The 18621-nt window shown below is 43.0% G+C and overlaps 1 protein-coding gene and 3 non-coding genes across 4 annotated transcripts; all 4 read right to left on the minus strand.

Annotated features, from left to right (window-relative positions):
• Positions 1-8843: 8843 nt before the first annotated feature.
• On the minus strand, positions 8844-18507 carry NCL (nucleolin). The gene is made up of 14 exons (XM_045867757.1): positions 18309-18507; positions 17050-17166; positions 15261-15744; positions 14683-14886; positions 14377-14463; positions 14041-14182; positions 13164-13288; positions 12456-12579; positions 11754-11911; positions 11210-11333; positions 10819-10952; positions 10086-10212; positions 9488-9711; positions 8844-9319 (listed from the first exon to the last, which is right to left on the minus strand). Exons 1-14 carry the CDS (start codon positions 18324-18326, stop codon positions 9243-9245), a joined length of 2145 nt encoding a protein of 714 aa, XP_045723713.1. The 5' UTR covers positions 18327-18507; the 3' UTR covers positions 8844-9242.
• Positions 9895-10029, minus strand: LOC123840071 (small nucleolar RNA SNORA75). The gene has a single exon (XR_006789884.1). It is a non-coding gene; the product is annotated as a small nucleolar RNA SNORA75 (small nucleolar RNA).
• On the minus strand, positions 10595-10675 carry LOC123840084 (small nucleolar RNA SNORD20). Its single transcript, XR_006789897.1, has one exon. It is a non-coding gene; the product is annotated as a small nucleolar RNA SNORD20 (small nucleolar RNA).
• LOC123840080 (small nucleolar RNA SNORD82) lies at positions 14265-14333 on the minus strand. Its single transcript, XR_006789893.1, has one exon. It is a non-coding gene; the product is annotated as a small nucleolar RNA SNORD82 (small nucleolar RNA).
• Positions 18508-18621: the final 114 nt, after the last annotated feature.

An 18621-nucleotide genomic window follows, 5' to 3' on the forward strand; every position in this document is an offset into this window, starting at 1 on the left:
CAGAAGTCTTACTATTTCTGAATGAGAAAGCAAGCCCTCTTCTGGAAACCCTTCAAAGGAAAAGATTTTATCCTTGGGTTGGCTTACTTGGCAGCTATTTTTAACCACATGAAGGAGATGTCTTTCTATCCAAGGTCCTGAAATGATCATTTGTGATGTTCCTAGAAAATTTACAAGTTTTCTTGGTTGAACTGCCCAGGACAGAAGAAGAAAATTGCTTGCTGCTTTGTATATAAATAGAACTGATTTTTATACTGATTTTACATCTTTGTAACCTTTATAATTCTGCTTATTAGTGATAGTATTTTGGGAGGTTCCTTAGGATTTCCTACATAGACAAATCATACCATGTGTGAATAAAGAGTTTTAGCTCTTCCTTCCCCATCTTTATGCTTTTTAATTTCTTTTCCTTGGCGTATTGCACTGGACTTCCAATACAATGTTAAGTAGAAATAGTGAGAGCAGACATCCTTGTCGTGTTTATTATCTTAGGGGGAAAATGTTCAACATTTCACTCTGAAGTATGATGCTAGCTGTGGGTTTTTCATAGATGTTTTTCATCATTTTTTCAGATGTTTAAGTTTGTTGAGTTTTGTTTATTATGAATATTGAGTGTTGAATGTTGACAGATCCTTTTTCTACTTTTATTTGGACATTTGTATTTTCTCCTTTATTCTATAATGTGGTGAATTATACCAATTTTCAAATATTAAGCAAATTTGAATCGAGGATACACCCCACTTAGCCATGATGTAGTATCATTCTCATACATTGATAGATTTAGTTTGCTAATATTTTTAAAGAATTTTTGTTTATGTTAATGAGGAACATTAGCCTTTTTATTTTTTTCTTGTAATGTCCTTGTCATATTTTGGTATCAATGCTCATAAAACAGATTGGAAAGTGTTCCCTCCTCCTCTGTTTTCTGGAATAGTTTGTGTAAGATTGGTATTATTTTTTCCTTAAACATTTGATTGAATTGATTTATAAAGCTGTCTGAGCCTGGAGTTTTCTTTGTGGGAGTGTTTTAAATGATAAGTTCAATGTCTTCATAGATGCAGGCCTAGCTATTCAGATTTTCCATTTCTTCTTGTGTCCACAGTTTTGCAAAGTTGTGTTTTCAAAGAATTTGCTCATTTTGGCTAAGTTGTTAAACTTATTAGAATAGAGCTGTCCATAATATTCCCTCATTATATTTAATATTTGAAAAATCTGTAGTAATATTTCCTCTTTCATTCCTGATATTGACTATTTGTGTTTTCAGTTCTTTTTTCTTATCAGTCTTGCTATTGATTGTACTAATCCTTTTAATCGTTCCAGTGAATTCCTGTTTACCTTGATTTTTCTGTTAATCAATTTTCATTATTTTTATTAATTCCTTTTTCTGCATATTTTGAGCATAATTTCCTCTTCCTTTTTTACCTTCTTAAGCTAAAAACTTAGATCATTAATCTTAAATCTTTTTTTCATTATTTTATAAAGCATTTAAAGTTATAAATTTCCATCTAAACACTGCTTTAGCTGCATCCCAAAAATATCTTATCACTCACTTTGTAATATTACCTAATCTCACTTGAGGTTTCTACTTTTTTTCTTTAAAGACTTTATTTGTCAGAGAGAGAGTACAAGCAGGGGGAGCGGCAGGCAGAAGAAGAAGCAGGCTCCCCGCAGAGCAATGAGTCCAATGCGGGGCTTGATCCCAGGACTCTGGGATCATGACCTGAGCTGAACGCAGAGGCTTAACCAATCGAGCCACCCAGGTGTTCCTGTGGTTTGAACTGCAAGTGTGCTAATGAATTCTCTCATCTCCATTTATTTGAAAGTGACTTATTTCTCCTTCGCTTTTAAAGAATACCTCATAGATACAGAATTGTAGATTGATATTTCTCATTTAGCACTTTAAAGATATTGTTCATTTTGGGGTGCCTGGGTAGCTCAGTCAGTTAAGCTTCCAACTCTTGGTTTGGCTCAGGTCATGATCTCATGGGTCAAAGGATGGAGCCCCTTGTTGGGCTCTGGGCTCCACGCTCAGCCAGGAGTCTGCTTGAAAGAGTCTCTCCCTCTGCCCCTCCCCCCACTCACACTTTCTAAAATAAATAAATGTTAAAAAAAAAAGATATCATCCATTGTCTTATATTTTTCCTGATGAGAATTCAGCCATCATTCTTATAGATGGTCCTTTACAGGTAATAGGTCTTTTTTGTTTGGCTGTATTAAAGTTGTTGTTGTTGTTGTTGTTGTTTTTAAAGATTTTATTTATTTTTTAGAGAGCGAGCGAAAGAGAAACAGCATGAGAGGGGAGAGGGTCAGAGGGAGAAGCAGGCTCCCTGCTGAGCCGGGAGCCCGATGTGGGACTCGATCCCAGGACCCTGGGATCATGACCTGAGCCGAAGGTAGATGCTTAACCATCTGAGCCACCCAGGCGCCCTGGCTGTATTAAAGTTTTTATCTTTTTAAACAATTCAGTTATGATGTGTAGAGATGTGGCTTCCTTCTTGGCTCTGTGGGTTGTTTCTCATCCAATTTAGAAATTTTCAAGCATTATTTTTCAGCCCCATTCATTCTCTCCTCCCCTTCATGGACTCAATTACACATATGTTAGGCAATTTGATATTGTCACTGAGGCTCTCTTCATTTTTTCTTCAATCTTTTTTCTCTTTGAGCTTCAGTTTGGATAACGTAGGGGGAAGAAAAGTGTCCCCTGAGTGTCTTTGTTAGGTTTGATGAAGAGTGGAGAGCTGTGGGAGCACATGAGAGGACCAAAAAGAAGGTATGAGCTAAGTTCATTAAACTGGAGCAGACAGCAAGGCCTGTTCTTCAAATTCCTCTCAGTGTTCCTGTCTTCAGAGATAAGGGTGCTCCTTTCCTCTGGGTACAGGGAAGGCACCTTGCACTTGGGGGGATCTATGACCTGCTTCAGGGAAGGTCACAGAGTCCTTCCTACATCTGCCGTTTCTCAAATTCCTTCAGCTTGAAATATTCAATATGCCAAGATGCTATATGTTTTGGGGTAGCATGTCCTGAACTCTGTCAATATTTTCTATTGATCTGTCTTCTGGTTAACTAAATCTTTCTTCTGCTGTTAAGCCCTTCTAGTGAATTTTTTCAGATATTTTGTTTTCCAGTTCTAGGCTTTCCATTTGGTTCTGTTCTTAGAGTTTCCATCTCTCTCCAGATATTCGCCATTTCTTTATTAGATATATTCATCTTTTCCTGAAAATTATCTAACATATTTGGGTGTTTTTTTTAAGATTTTATTCATTTATTTGAGAGAGAGAGAGCACGAGCAGGAGGGAGGGGCAGAGGGAGAGGGAGAAGAAGCAAGCTCCCCGCTGAGCAGGGATCCCAGTGCAGGACTAGATCCCAGGACCCTGGGATCATAACCTGAGGCGAAGGCAGATGCTTCACCGACTGAGCCACCCAGGTGCCCCTATTTAACATATTTGTAACGATTAAAGTCCTTGCCTACAAATTTCAATATGCGAGTTATATGTTTATTGATCTTTTAGTTTTGATTGTGGACTACATTTTCATACTTCAGTGCATGCCTAATTTTTTTTAAAGTAAACTCTGCCCAACATGGGACTCAAACTCAGAACCCTGAGATGAAAAGTCACATGCTCTACAGACAGAACCATCCAGGCACCCCTAGTAAATTTTTCTTACTGGACATGGCATGTTGCCCTGTAGAGTCTGAATTCTATCATCCTCCTCTGAATATTATTTTGTTCTAGGAGGCAACTAAATTCCCAAAAGATCACCTTTATAATGTGGGGGCTTAGTTTCAAGGTTTAGGCTTTGTTAAGGTGGGCCTATTTTGGTTTTGCATTTTGCCCTTAGTCCTAGGTTCAGTCCTTATGCCTGGAATGTGGCTGTTACTTCTACAGTATGGCCCTACTAAGTTTCAAAGAAAAGCTTGAAGTGCTTATCAAAACCCTCTAATTGGGCAGAACTTGAGCTCCAAACTCTCTCTCCCTAGCACCAGGCCATGCATCACAGTCAGTTCTTTCACCTCCACTGTTGATTTCCCCTGGGCTAATTAGGGACTTGCCCCCAGCATACACAATTTAGGACTTGGCTGAGAATTTGGAGGCCATTAAGTGTGCAGATTTTACGGCTCTATGTCTCCTGTATTTTCAGGAAAATTTCCAGACTCAAAGTACAAACTGACTCCTCAGTGCAGTAAGACCCCCTTTTCTGCTTAAACTCTGAGGATTCATGCTAACTGGGGGATACCCTCAGGGGAAAAGGAAAGCTCATTAAAGATGGATCTCACACAGTACTCCTGTCTTCTTTCAAGGATGACAGACATGTGCTCCAGTTTCTATCTGCTATTATTTGTCCAACATCTTCAAAAGTTGATTTATATTTTGTACAGAGTTTATAATTGTTACCAACAGGAGGAGGGTTAATCTGTTTTAAGCCACTCCATCATTACCAGAACCAAACTCCCTAGCTTAACTGTATTTTAAATGCAAATACATCTTATCTAATGCATTAGTGAACAAATATAATTCTATCACAAAAGTTGTGCTTAAAAATTTTAATAATTTTACCTCAATATAATTGGTTTCCCTTGTCATCCTTATTTTTTTAAAGATTTTTTATTTTTATTTTTTATTTTTATTTTATTTTTTTTAAGATTTTGTTTTATTTATTTGATAGAGAGAGACACAGCGAGAGAGGGGACACAAGCAGGGGGAGTGGGAGAGGGAGAAGCAGGCTTCCCGCCGAGCAGGGAGCCCGACGCGGGGCTCAATCCGAGGACCCTGGGATCATGACCTGAGCTGAAGGCAGACGCTTAACAACTGAGCCACCCAGGCGCCCCTTAAACGTTTTTTAAAGTAATCTCTACACCCAACACGGGGCTCAAACTCACAACTCTGCGATTAAGAGTCACATGCTCCCAACTGAGCCAGCCAGTTGCCCCTGTACTCCTTTCTTTTAAATAAATAATTTTGAGAAAATTATTCTGAGAGGTTCAAAGGCTTTACCAGAATCCCCTATACACAGATGTTAAGAACTTTAAAAATATGTGTTAAGAATTCCTGGCCTAGATTCTCTCCTGCTATCACAGCTTTCCCTGCAGTTGGAGGAAGCAGTTTCTCCAGGGTTCCTTCATTCATCACTTACTGAAGACCTACTCTATGTCAGGCACTGTCCTAGGCCCACGAGGCAGAACAATGAACAAAACCGAGCCCCTCTACTCAGAGCTGTCAGGGACATGTGTGTTCTTTTCACATTTCCGTGTGGAGGGACCAGTAACAGAGGAACTCTCCAGGCCTTTACCCTCAGTTGCTGGGTTACCTGACCTGAGAGGGACAGCCACTGATTCCCATCTATTAACTGGAGAAAATGAGTCTGTTGAAAGGATCTAATCCCAGGGCTGTTTGTTCTTTTCTTTCCCTCTCCACCTCAGCCCAGTATCACAAAGCCACCACTCTACTGTGTCTGCCCATTTTCTCAGGACGGAAGGAGAGATCATCTATCAGATGCTGCAGGTAAGCAGGTGGACAGAAGCCACAATGCTGGGGAAAAGGAGTGGGAGGCAAGAGTGTGGTCCTTCTCAAAGTTTGGCAATGAAGGGAAGTGGGAATTACTGGGTGGGGAGGTCGGGTCAGTGGACAATCTTTATTTATTTAGCAGAGAGAGAGAGAACCCAAGTAAGGGAGGCAGTAGAAAAAGGGAGAGGGAGAAGCAGGCTCCCCGCTGAGCAGGGAGCCCAATACAGGGCTCAATCCCAGAATGCTGGGATCATGACCTGAGCGGAAGACAGATGTTTAACTGACTGAGCCACCCGGGTGCCCCAGGGGACCATTTTTTTTTTAATGAGAAAAGTTTTGGCACTTTTTTAGGCTGAGGGGAGACAGAGATTGAGATACAAAAGAGATCATTAGTGAACCAAGCTCAGAAAAATGGGATAACTCTGAGAAAGGGCACAAGACAAGTGTTCAATAAAATGGAGTTGTCTGTGGATTCTACAGCATCTCTCAGTGTGCTGAGTGTACTTCCTTGCAGATTCCCAAGCCCCAGCACTTAACCCAAGGATAAGTTTGAAGTTAAGAACACATTGGCCTTGGGGCGCCTGGGTGGCTCAGTCATTAAAGCGTCTGCCTTCGGCTCGGGTCATGATCCCGGGATCCTGGGATCGAGCCCCGCATCGGGCTCCCTGCTCGGCGGAGAGCCTGCTTCTCCCTCTCCCACTCTCCCTGCTTGTGTTCCCTCTCTCACTCTCTCTGTCAAATAAATAAAAAAAAAATCTTTAAAAAAAAAAAGAACACATTGGCCTTGGGGGGCACCTGGGTGGCTCAGATGGTTAAGTGTCTGCCTTCGGCTCAGGTCATGATCCTGGGGACCTGGGATCGAGCCCCATGTCGGGCTGAGCCTGCTTCTCCCTCTACTTGTGTGCGCTCTCAAACGAGTAAATAAAATCTTTAACACACACACACACACACACACACAGGCCTGAAACGAAGCCTCAGGTTTCACATCCTTGTGGATGTGCTGCCACCTGCTGGGAGAATGACAGATGCAGCGACAACCATTTGCTAAAGGGAACCACTTCTCTAAAATGGCTGCAAAATCTTCACCCAACCCACCAAATCCAAAACCAGCCTTCAGGGAGGCCTAGGATTAAGGCCTAGGATTAAGATATTTGCAGGGTTCCAGTCCTTCAAAAGAAACCTGAACGCTCCTCTCTGGCTTTCCAGGGCTACCGACACCCTCCAACCTCTTCTCCATTCCACCACCTCTGGAACAACCAGTAATAACAAGGCTGGCTAGACTGTCACCCTTAATGGTGATGAACCAAATAGAAAGTGAGAATGAACCTTAATTTTCTGCCCACAGCAGGTTTATTGAGGGGCTGAGGTAAATGCCCGGCACACCCCAGGCACAGTATCAGGAACATTCACTCTTTGGAACCAGAATTCACTCATTGTAGGTGACTCGGTTAAGCGTCTGACTTCTGCTCACATCACGATCTCGGGGTCCTGGGATCAAGCCCTAGGATGGGCTCTCTGGTCAGCTGGCAGTCAGCTTCTCCCTCTCCTGTGCACTCTCTCAAAAAGTATACATGTAAGAGGAACTCTTAATGGTCCAGTAGGTTTGATTCCCTCCAGCAAGGAACCCACAAGAACCCCAAGTCTGGGGTGGTCAAATCCTATTTAACAGCATTTGAGTAGTACTTGAGCAGTGGCTGTGCTGGGCCTGGGCCTACAGCAACCCCAATTCATGTTCCTAATGGTCAAATACCTTATTTTCAGGTTTAAACCTGCAAGCCTGCCAGACAAGAGTAGGCAACCAGGGCAAGCACCTACATAGGCAAGGCTGTAGGGTCACAGAGGCCCTCGTCATCCTTTGCTGGGTCTCGAGATCTTCACACCAACCTCACAGGCCTTCTTGCGAGTCCAGTGGTGGGGCATTCATCTGCCACTGATAGAAATTTTGAACACCATTCACCTTTGCTGTAATTTAAGAGCTAACAGACTTAACCCACAATATTCTTGATTTGCTCCAATTCAAACTTTTGAATTTAGGCAAACAGGGTGCCAAGGATTTTTTTAGGTTTGACTGGTCAGAGAATGTGCTCCTGCTGGCTTGAGCTTTCTTCACAGCACCAACTTCCACTGGCAAGCTCACCCTCCAAGGAGGCCATTGGTCCTCTACATCCACAGTACTTGCATCAAGACTGGTTTAAGTCACAGATGATACATGGGGAGTTTAGATTTCCTCATCCCATAGTGCAACTCAAACAGGACAAAACAGAACTGTCCATTTCCTTTAGACTGCCCTCTAAGCCTAAAAAATTCTCGTCTGTGTGTATATACACACACACACACACACATATATATATATGTATTTGTTTTAAAGGATTTTCTTTTTTAAGCAATTTCTACACCCAATGTGGGGCTCAAACTCACAACCCTGAGACCAAGAGTTGCATGCTCTACTAGCCAGGTGCCCCTTCTACATTTTGACTACTCTGATTAAAACAGGTGGTTAGAGGGGCGCCTGGGTGACTCAGTCAGTTGAGTGGCTGCCTTCGGCTCAGGTCATGATCCCAGGGTCCTGGGATGGAGCCCCACATCGGGCTCCCTGCTCTGCGGGAAGCCTGCTTCTCCCTCTGCCACCCCCCCTGCTTGTGTTCCCTCTCTCGCTGTGTCTCTGTCAAATAAATAAAATCTTAAAAAAAAAAAAAGAACAGGTGGTTAGAGTCCATGGGCATTTGGATTTGGATTGTTAGGTTTAAAATCTCTGCTCTGTAGCATCTGGGTCACTGTTCAGTAATCCTGTTAATCCCTTGGCAATAGACCTTTCATATGGCCCTTAATTTTTATCAGAGGTAGACAGGACAAGGAGTACTTATATTAGGGAGTACGAACATAGTCTAATACCAAAGTTCTTTCTCATCGGTTTAACCTGAGGTTGTTGGTGGATTTGATAGTTTCCTCCCCAGGCTGATGGTCCCAAAGCCCCCACTGGTCCAGTCATCTGGTACAAATTCTACTGAGTCATTGCCAATTCCAGAGTCCACGCTCTCAGCTGCATGCCTCAGGAGGCCTGACCAATGTGCTCCTGGACCCTCTCCAGAACTTCTTCAGGATACCGGATATCCTCAGGCCTGCTACAAGCAGGTAAGCCACAGCAGATTGCCAACAAGCCTTTCATGTCACCTTACCAGCCATTTCACCGAAACCCGTAGCCAGGATACATCAAACCAATTTACCAAGCATTTCCGGGAGGGGTGGTGGGGTGGATCTGGAGTGGCAGAGCTGGCTTTGCCATGCTCTACCTTCAGTAATAGTCCAGGAGAAACACTCTAGGAAGTACAAGTCTGGCACCAGAGTTTAGGACTTTTAATTTGTCCCAAAGTTGCTGAAGCAAAAATCATGATAAAACATTCTGCTTTCCTTTACGCCCCCCAACGCAAAAAACAAAAACGAAACTATTTGTAGGAAAAAAATGGTTTTGTACATGGGAAGAAACAATATAAATTCAAAACTTACAGATAAGGATTAGCTCTATCACTCATCTCTTTAAAAAGTTTATATGAATATCCAGTCAAAACCAACAGGGTATCTCCCTTGAAATTTTATCTATACGAATTTCCAAGTAGACCACAGGACTGTACTGTCTTGGAATGTCCTCAGAAGGCTCTGTCATTGATCAGGTAACAGAGTAAAAACCCCAGAGTCCTTTTCTTTCAAACAGAAGAGGGAAAGACAGAGGGATGGAAGAAACTATTCAAACTTCGTCTTCTTTCCTTGTGGCTTGTGGTCTCCCCCTCCTCCTCTGCCTCCTCGGAAGCCTCCTCGCCCTACAAGAAAGCAAGACATCATTAAAGAATGAGTGCAAAGCTGCCAGGAATCCTCCCCTCCCCAGAGTGATCCGTGAGAACTTGGGAGATTGAGGCTCTGAGCACATTCCGAAGTGCATATGCCACAGTATCCAGGACATACAAAAGGAAGCCCCCCAGCTTTCTTACCTCCAAAGCCTCCCCGGCCTCTGCCACCAAATCCACCTCGGCCTCCTCTGCCACCACCTCGGCCTCCAAAGCCACCTCGGCCTCCACCACGGCCTCCAAAACCACCTTCACCCTTAGGCTTGGCCCAGTCCAAAGTAACTTTGTTTCCATCAATTTCACCATCTTCCATGGCCTCCTTGGCAGCTTTCGCATCTTCCTCACTGTTGAAGTCTACAAAACCAAACCTAAAATGCCAAGTGAAATTGCCCATTATAGAATACATACTGAACAAGGGCCCAGATTAACCGCACATGCTAGACACTGATCCCATGGGAAGTAGACTTGCTCAACTGAAAAAAGACCCAAGTAATACAGTAAGCTACCTATGGAAGGTTGAAAACTGGATTTACTGACTGCTTGAACCTCAGAAATGTCTCACAAAACAGCAAAATATACCTCTGCGAAGACAGAAGGTAAAATAATGCTAACTGTGAATTGTCTCTTCTTCTCGTGCGAATCCATAAACTGCCACCAATCGACAGAAAGGAGCTCAATGAGAAGATTTGCTAGATGGGAGGTCTCCCCTTAGCAGACACTGAACATTCCCTGCTCATCTTACCCTTTAGAAGACCCAGTCTCCCGGTCAGTGACTATCCTTGCCCGAACAGAGCCATCAAACGACTCCTTTAACGTCTCTTCTGTGGTATCCTCAGACAGACCTTTGACAAACAAAGTTTTGGACGGCTCTACAGAAGAAAAATTGCACATTTTACCTAAAGCCACAATTCGTAATAACCAGATGCTGGCTTTCAATAATGTCCAGTGTAAGACTACTGGCCAAGAATGCGCATCTTAGCAGATGCTAGCCTTTCACTTAAAGGCTGAAAAAAAGCAGGTAAAAAGCAACTTAGCGAACTAGTGCTGAATTAAAACAAAAGGCATACAACAGCCACCACCATCTTAAGCTTACGTTGATTACTAGAGCAGCTCAGATCCTGTCTCAGATCCTTTATGGAAAGCAGGAGAAGCAATGCAAACAAGGCAGACAGCAATCCCTAAGCAGGCAGCTTTTTACAATCACTGCACAGGGCAGTAACCAGGGGCAGATGTTCTGCTCGGAGAAGACAGCTGGATCAGAACTTGACTATCTAGAGGAATTTTCTTGAGATTTCATCAATTATTTTCTCAGATAATCAGTCATCATATCCAGTATCCTTCACTCAGCAACAAGAGGAAAACAAAAATGTTCATCTCTAAATTGGACCCCCCCCCCGCCCCCAAAAAACCACCGATGCAGCAATGCACCGAGGAGTGCTGACCCACAATACCACACCCTATTAAATATAACTCACGGCTTCTGGCATTAGGTGATCCTCTGGGTCCTTGCAACTCCAGTCTGATTGCTCTGCCCTCAATTTCCCTTTTATTACAGGAATTTAAAGCTTCTTTAGCATCTTCAAATGAAGCAAATTCTATAAACGCATACCTGCGGACGAACAATCAATACTTAGAGCAAGTTACCAAGCACATGTCTCCTATGCTGTTATCTAACGCCACCAAGCCTTTTACCTCAAGGAGATACTTAAGTCATGCTCTTTATACAAATCTGTGGAGCAAAAATGATTCAGCTTCCAGTAACAGCCAGGAAAAAATAATTTTACTCCCCACCCCCCCCACTTTTAGATCTATGCAAGACCTTCTTAGAGCCCATAATTGATAACCTAAAGATACTAGTTATTTTACCCTTTAGATTTGCCATTTTGGTTCTGGGGCACTTTAATAAAAGTTGCCTTCTCAAATACTTCCTGAAGGGTTTCTTCTGTTGCATTGTAAGAAAGGTTGCTTAAAACCAGTGTTTTTGATTCACCTACAAAAAAACAAAACAAAACAAAACGCCAAATGAAGACACTGAAGCAATGGTCCCCAAGTTTAGTCACAGCTACAACACCTTACTCAAGAACTTCCACACTGGGAAGAGTTAACATACCAATGTTGATGCAGGTGGACTTCCACCTGTTAATACTGAGTACTTGTCATGCACGGTTTCATTCCTGTTACCTAGAGATAAAGCTACTTGTCTGCATCTTCTTAGAACATTCTAATTTAAAAACGCACACCAAGTAAGTAAAAAGCATACATATCAAAGGAAGCTAATTTGTCTATGTTCTAATGCAAAAGGACTTCGTATAGCTCTCACTCAAGACTTATTATTACAAAGAGGTGTAACTTGTTTGATGTCAATCTACAAGATTTCACCCATCAATCCTGGGATTCCCTAAATTCTCACCACTCCAAGTGCTATTCTTGCCGCCTCTAGAGTCGTGACTTTGACCCTTCTCTCCGGTGTAGAACAGGGAGATAGCCCGCCCATCTATCTCTGTGCCCTGCTTTTCTTCCAAGGTTTTTTCTGCATCAGCTTCGGTCTTAAATTCAATATAAGCAATCCTGCAAAACAGTGGGGGGGAAAAACCATATTCTTCTAACGCAAATGTTTTAATCTCAGCAACAGAAACTTGTTTGAAATGAGTACAATAAAAACGTTCTTTTGCATCTAAAACTAATGATGTAATGTATGGGGATTAACATTAAGAATAATAAAAAAAAAACCACGTTCTTTTGTTTCAAACAAACTGAAATGTTCTGGTTTTCTGCCATCTTCCACTTTTCAATTAAAACTTTCCTCCCATACTACACAAGGTTGCCAAGTACACCTAGAACATTTGTTCCTGGTCTCCCCACCTCACTGCATAACTATTACTTACAAAGCTCGGCACATTGCACAGTACTTTATACATATCAGCTCGCCTTTTAAAATCACACTATGGATTAAGTCTATTATCTCCACTGTACAGACAGGAAATGGAGACACTGATTAAGGGTTAATTTGCCCAGTATCACACACCTTGAAAGTGAGATCAAAATTTTTTATGAAATCAGGGTAATGCATTAATTTAAATAAAACTCAACATTCCATAGACACAAAACATACCCTTTACTCTTTCCATCCTTGCTGACTAATCTGATCTCCGCAGCATCTTCAAATACTTCTTTTAATTCATCCTGAGTAACTTTGTAAGGCAGATTTTTAGCCAAAAGTGTTCTTGCATCTCGATCTAGATAAAAAAGACAAAACTGGAAACATGGCCTAAAAGACGCTTTCCTCACCCACGAAGATCAACTAATGGAAAAGTTCTGTTCAAATAATTTGAGATCCTACAATATATAAGGCACTCTGCTATATGGAGATGCAGCAGTGGAAAAACACAAGCTGCTGTCGTAATTGAAATCAAACTTTGTGTTGAATACTTAGAACGGAGCTCAAACTAAAATAGGTGCTCAGTATTTTTTGAATTAAAAAATTATCAACATACATTTTGAAACACAGCAAGTGAACAGAGAGAAAGTAAAGGATACAAAGAGAATAGTTGGGACCTACCTAATCTAGTTCCAGTGAGGAAAGACCTCTCTATATTAACCAATTCTTTTTTTAATGAAGTCTCTTCTTGCTTACCTGACTTGGGAATTTATATCACCAGCAAGCAATGGATTTAACAGTTGAACTCACTTAATCCTCACATTATAAGGAAACCCAAAGAAAAAAAACGAAACTATTTAGTCTGGCCACTCAGCTCCAGCTAGATACATATCCATTAACAAGTTAGAGAGCACAATCACAATTATCTAAAGCCTTACATACCTTTCTTACTGTCTTTTCCCTTTGGTTTTTCTAGTTTAATTTCATTGCCAAAGACTTTTAAACCAGTGAGTTCCAAGGCTTTTTCCAGGTCTTCAGCAGATTCAAAATCCACATAGCCAAACTTCCTTTAAGGCGGTAAGATGAAAAAAGCAAAATTATGAGTGGGGGGAAAACCCCACAAAAACACAACTACAGACCACATACTGGGCAAGCAGTAACACTAATGTGAGGATACAAACAAGGATTAAGTAAAAAAACACCTACAGTATTAACAGAAATCAAGGCTCTATAGACTATTGGCTACTACAGCGTCAGGTATAATAAATACTGATGCGAGTTTACCTTTGAGGTCTTATTAGCCATACTGCTCATAACAATTGATATTAACTGACAAAAGAACCTGTTTTAAGCACTAAGAAAATCCTATCTAAAAGCATTAACTATTACAGCTTTTCAAATCCAGTACTCTTATACATATACATATTTTTAAAAATGTTATTTGATAGAAAGAGACAGAGCGAGAGAGGGAACACAAGCAGGAGGAGTGGGGGAGGGAGAAGCAGGCTTCCCGCTGAGCAGGGAGCCTGATGCGGGGCTCAATCCCAGGACCCTGGGACCATGACCTGAGCCAAAGACAGACACTCAATGACTGAGCCACTCAGGGGCCCCAAATCCAGTTATTTTTAGATGGTTCTAGAAACACAAGCATCAAATCTCATAACTTACTAAAAATTTAGTAATATAACAAAACTTAAAAATTTTGGAAACTTCAATCTGGGATTTTATATTTTCATAATCTAGTAACTTAATTCATTAATGTCTAATATTTGAAGACTTGCAAACCTAGAAGTAATGTGCAGAACTCCCTCATACTCACCTAGACACACCAATTCTGACATCCACAACAGCAAGATCATTTTTAGCAAAAAGATCACTGATGCCCGTTTTTAATTCAGGAGCAGATTTGCTGAAGTTCAGGTTTCCAACAAAAAGATTGAATGATGTAGTTGGTTCTGTAGCTGTGCAAAATATAAATTCAAATTAGTCTACTTGTAAAGTACGGCATAAACTTAAACTTCCACTATGCCATTTCTACACAGAGCACATCAGACATCACAATATCACATCAGGTTTCAGTATTAAGTCCCTTTGTTGTTCATCACTTGTGCTATCAGGCATCCTAACCCTCCCCAATCCCCCCCATTCCTGTTACCTTCTACTTTCTGCTTCTTGGCTTCTGGAGCTGCTTTCTGTTTGGCCATTTCCTTCTTTCGTTTTCCAGGTGCTTCTTTAACAGGCTCTGAACAAGATTTCAAACAATCTGGTTACCAGTGAGTAGCCACATATAACGAAGTGCCTCCCCCCACCCTTTTTAAGTTACCTCTGTACCCAAACATGTGGCTCAAACTCATGACCTCAAGAGTTGCATGCTCTACCAACTGAGCCAGCCAGGCGCCCCTTGAAGTGTCTCCTTTAAATAAAATCTTTAGCAGTGTACTTCAAAATCTAACTTGATTACCTTCCTCTTCTTCCTCCTCCTCCTCCTCCTCATCTTCTTCCTCATCATCATCCTCATCTTCCTCATCCTCCTCCTCATCTTCATCCTCATCATCATCCTCTTCATCTTCGTCCTCAGCTGTGCTCTTGGCCTTCACAGGAACAGCTTTTGCAGGGGCTTTCTTCCCTTTGGCTGGTGTAGTCTCCATAGCTTCTTCTTCAGAGTCTGAAAGTGATGCAACTTAGTCAAAAACTCAAGAGAATTCTACCAAAAACAGTGTTAGTTCTAGGAAAATCTAAAGGAAATATAATCCTATCCATACCACTGTGCTTAGCAAATTATGGAAGGGATTAACAGATTAATTGGAAGCAAAATCCCCCATTATGAAAAATACAAAACGTGCCACTTTAAGCTATTTCTCGGGCAAGCAATCATTTTGGGTAACTTAAGTCTAGTGTACCACAAACACCCCAGAAAATCCCTGGAATGGTTTTCACCTAACTCCCAGGTTGTCATGGAACATGTAGCATTACTACCAAAACCTCACCCCTAATGTATCTTACAAAAGTAGCCCAAGTACTAATGAAAGAACTCCCTACCATCTTCATCCTCATCTTCATCATCCTCCTCATCGTCTTCATCCTCCTCCTCATCATCCTCCTCCTCATCATCTGAGGTGGGGGCGGCAGCAACTGCTTTCATCACTGCTGGCTCGAATTCATCCTCATCTTCATCCTCATCCTCCTCGTCCTCCTCTTCACTGTCATCATCATCTTCCTCGTCACTGTCTTCCTTCTTGGCATTCTTACCATTCTTTGCTCCCTTGGCTGGGGTGGCTGCTCCTTTCTTACCAGGGGTTGCTACCAATGCCTTGCCTGGTGTGGCCCCCTTCTTGCCAGGTGTTGCTACTGCTTTGGCCGGCGCAATCGTCTTTTTGGCTGGTGTAGCTGCTGCCTTTTTGCCAGGGGTGACAACTGCTTTCTTGGCCGGTGTGGCAACTGTGACTTTTTTTGTTGGGGAAACCATCACCTTCTTTGCTGGAGTTGTGGTAGCCTTCTTGCCTTTTTTCTGAGGAATGATAACCTGAAGAATAAATAAAACCAAACATAAGTCTGTTTCCAAACCCAAAAAGACAACCTTGGTCTCATGAGTGAGTACTAAATTCTGGAACTGGTTCTGGCTCCAGACCACATGCATTATATGTATTTTAGCATGTTAAACTACAGGGCCATGACACGAGTCCTTCCATGTGCCTGAAATGAGAACCTTCATCTTCAAATACTCAAGCATAAGGAACCCCTCTTAACAGTTCAAATACCTCCATCATAACCCCATCTTTAAAGCAGCACAGCCTAACATGGACTCTGACAACAGACTGTGTGGACCCCACCTGCCACTGTGTGACAGCCTTAGGCAACGCTTTAAAAAAATTCTAAGCCTCAACTTCTTTCTCCTCTGTGAAAGATAATAGCACCAACCTCCCATATTGTTAGAGATTATGAGTTGACATATGTAATTAGAAGTCTTGCACATAAAAAGTTCTACTTATTAACTGCTACTAAATCATTTAGAAGTCCTACAGTGGGTGGTGGTATAAAGTTCATTGAAGGCTCATTATTAAAACCAAAAAATAAAATGAGTATCAAATACACTGGGCAGTTAGCCCTTGCAAAATTAATACAGGTGAGATCTTAAGCTTGATAAAACCATTATTCACCTACATCTAAGTTACACTTTTTGTTCACTGCTGGTTTTATTGGGTAATGTATTATCAGTAAAACTTTGATTAAATTCTACACAAGAAATCTGAGCACAAATACAGTAGTTGTCTTTACAATGAGCAAACAGTAGCCAGGAATGGTAACAGGTTAACACAAAGAGAGGTGGCAACCCTCAACCCACACCAAGAGGTACAGTAACCAGTATCCCAAAGCTCATATGCAATGGAATAGAGACTAAATCCCGCTTGGAGGCTGGGAAAATAATTAAAATAACAATAACTACTCTTATTATTCTGGTAAAGCTAACCTCAAACCTGAATACAATGCACAGCAATGCCACTTAACGGTTAACAGTCCAGGCTGTTTATTCAACTAGTACGTTAGGTTAACATACTCAAACTAGAAAAATGTCACTACTTAACAAAACATGTAACACCAACCCTAAACAGTGCTCATGGAAAGGAGACTCCCAATCCTTTCTCTCAAATTCAAACACTTACCTATGTCAACATGTCAGTGAAGGGCTTGGGAAACAATTATCTCAGCAGACCATGGATGAATGAATATAATCTTGTTTTTGTCAGTATTTTCAGACATCTAATACCACCCGTTTTAACGCTCCATTTCATAGTTGAACACACGTCTCCATTAAGTCATATACAATTACCTCTTCTCCACTGCTATCATCATCTTCATCTTCTGACACTTCCTCATCTTCACTGTCTTCTTCTACCTCCTTTGGGGGAGGAGCCATTTTCTTGGGGTCACTTTGATTTTTACCAGCCTAAAACAGACATTTAGCACGTTACACCTACAGCATCTCAGACCATTCATATTTTGCCATCACTCTTTAGAGTAAAAAGCAGTCATCTCCCTTTCTTAAAATCCGCCTTTCCTGCCGCCAGATACTAAAATAAAAATGAAAACGGTTATTGGGGTCAACGTTAAAACAGAAACTGTCAACCCCCACCCCATTATTCCTGTCAGGTTTTACAAAAACGACCCAAGAATGAAAGGGCAGCTACAAAGAAAATTATCTCCCTCCTCCTCCTGCCTTCGTTAAGCACATCCGTTTTTAAAACTGTATTTGCAAAATCAACCATTACCTCAGACGTGAATTTAATAGACTACAACCGGCCAATTTTAACGGCCAACAATCCGTAGCCCTTCACCTGAAAAAAAGCCTTTGGTAAATTCTGGCACCACATCCTACACTGTCGCCTGAATCCAAATTCGGGGGAGGATCTTTAACTTTTTTTTTTTTTTTTTTTTTAAATCAGACCTTAACCTCACTACCTTGGGTCTTCCCACGAAGTTCTTTCCCGTGGGAACAACCCCGCCCCTTCCAGACCCGGCGGGGCCACGTGGGGATACCCCGCAGGTCCCCATGTGCGCGCAGCACGGCACAGAAAGCACGAGGCTGGGCCTCCCCCTGGAGCCCACCTCGTGTGCGCCCGTCTGGCCGGAGCCGACATCCCGTGGGCCGCAGGGCCTCCACCTAAAGCAATCCCGCCGCTCCCCGCCTCGCCGCCAGGTCCCCTCCACAGACGCCGGGACCCACGCGGCGCGGCCCACGTGGCGGGCCGCGCGCTGGGGCACGTGCGTCAGGAGGCGGGGCCCCGCTTGGGCCCGTCGCAGGAGTTCGGCATCATCCCTCCACCCCGGGGCCCAGCGCCCCCTCCCCAATCAGTCTCGAAGTCTTTCCGCGCCCCACCAACCACCCGCGGAACCTCCCGAAGCTCTTCACCTCGCCACCAAATAGCCAAGAGCCGCGAGACCTCCCCACTAATCGCGCGAGACTTCCCGCAGCATGGCGCCCTCGAACGCGCCCGGGACGGCGCGCAGGCCCTCCTCCTCGCGGCGCCGCGCGCGCGCTCCTCAGAAAGCAGGCCTCGACGTCCATGCTTGCGCAAGCCGTCTTCTTACCTTTGCGAGCTTCACCATGATGGCGGCTTATGCCGGCAGAGTGTGTGGCGAGCGAGTGGCGCAGACGAGCCCAGAGGAACCCAAGCGACGTCGATGGCGGCCGCTGGTACAGAAGATCCCGGAGCGCGTACACTTGGCTGCTAGCGAGAGCTCGAGACTGAGGCGAAAGACTGAGCCTGCCCAGTAATCGCCTCTGGAAAGGCGACGACGGCGCCCTCGTGACTCCGTCTCGACCAATCAGAGGTTGCGCCCATCCCCTGGACCAATCGCGAGCCTCTACCCAAGAACGGCGCGGGGCGGGGCGCAGGCGGGA

The sequence above is a fragment of the Mirounga angustirostris genome, unplaced genomic scaffold (assembly GCF_029215605.1).
Source record: "Mirounga angustirostris isolate CCGP_5_RB_7025 unplaced genomic scaffold, mMirAng1.0.hap1 SCAF_3, whole genome shotgun sequence".
NCBI classification, from domain to species: Eukaryota; Metazoa; Chordata; class Mammalia; order Carnivora; family Phocidae; genus Mirounga; species Mirounga angustirostris.

What these genes read in the sequence shown, in the direction of transcription:
- NCL (XM_045867757.1), bottom strand. An exon ending in AAGGATGGAAAGAGTAAAGG is followed by an intron (nt 11,912 to 12,455) that starts GTATGTTTTGTG and finishes ACTGTTTTGCAG; the next exon opens with GATTGCTTATATTGAATTTA. An exon ending in CAAGAATAGCACTTGGAGTG is followed by an intron (nt 11,334 to 11,753) that starts GTGAGAATTTAG and finishes GTTTTTTTGTAG; the next exon opens with GTGAATCAAAAACACTGGTT.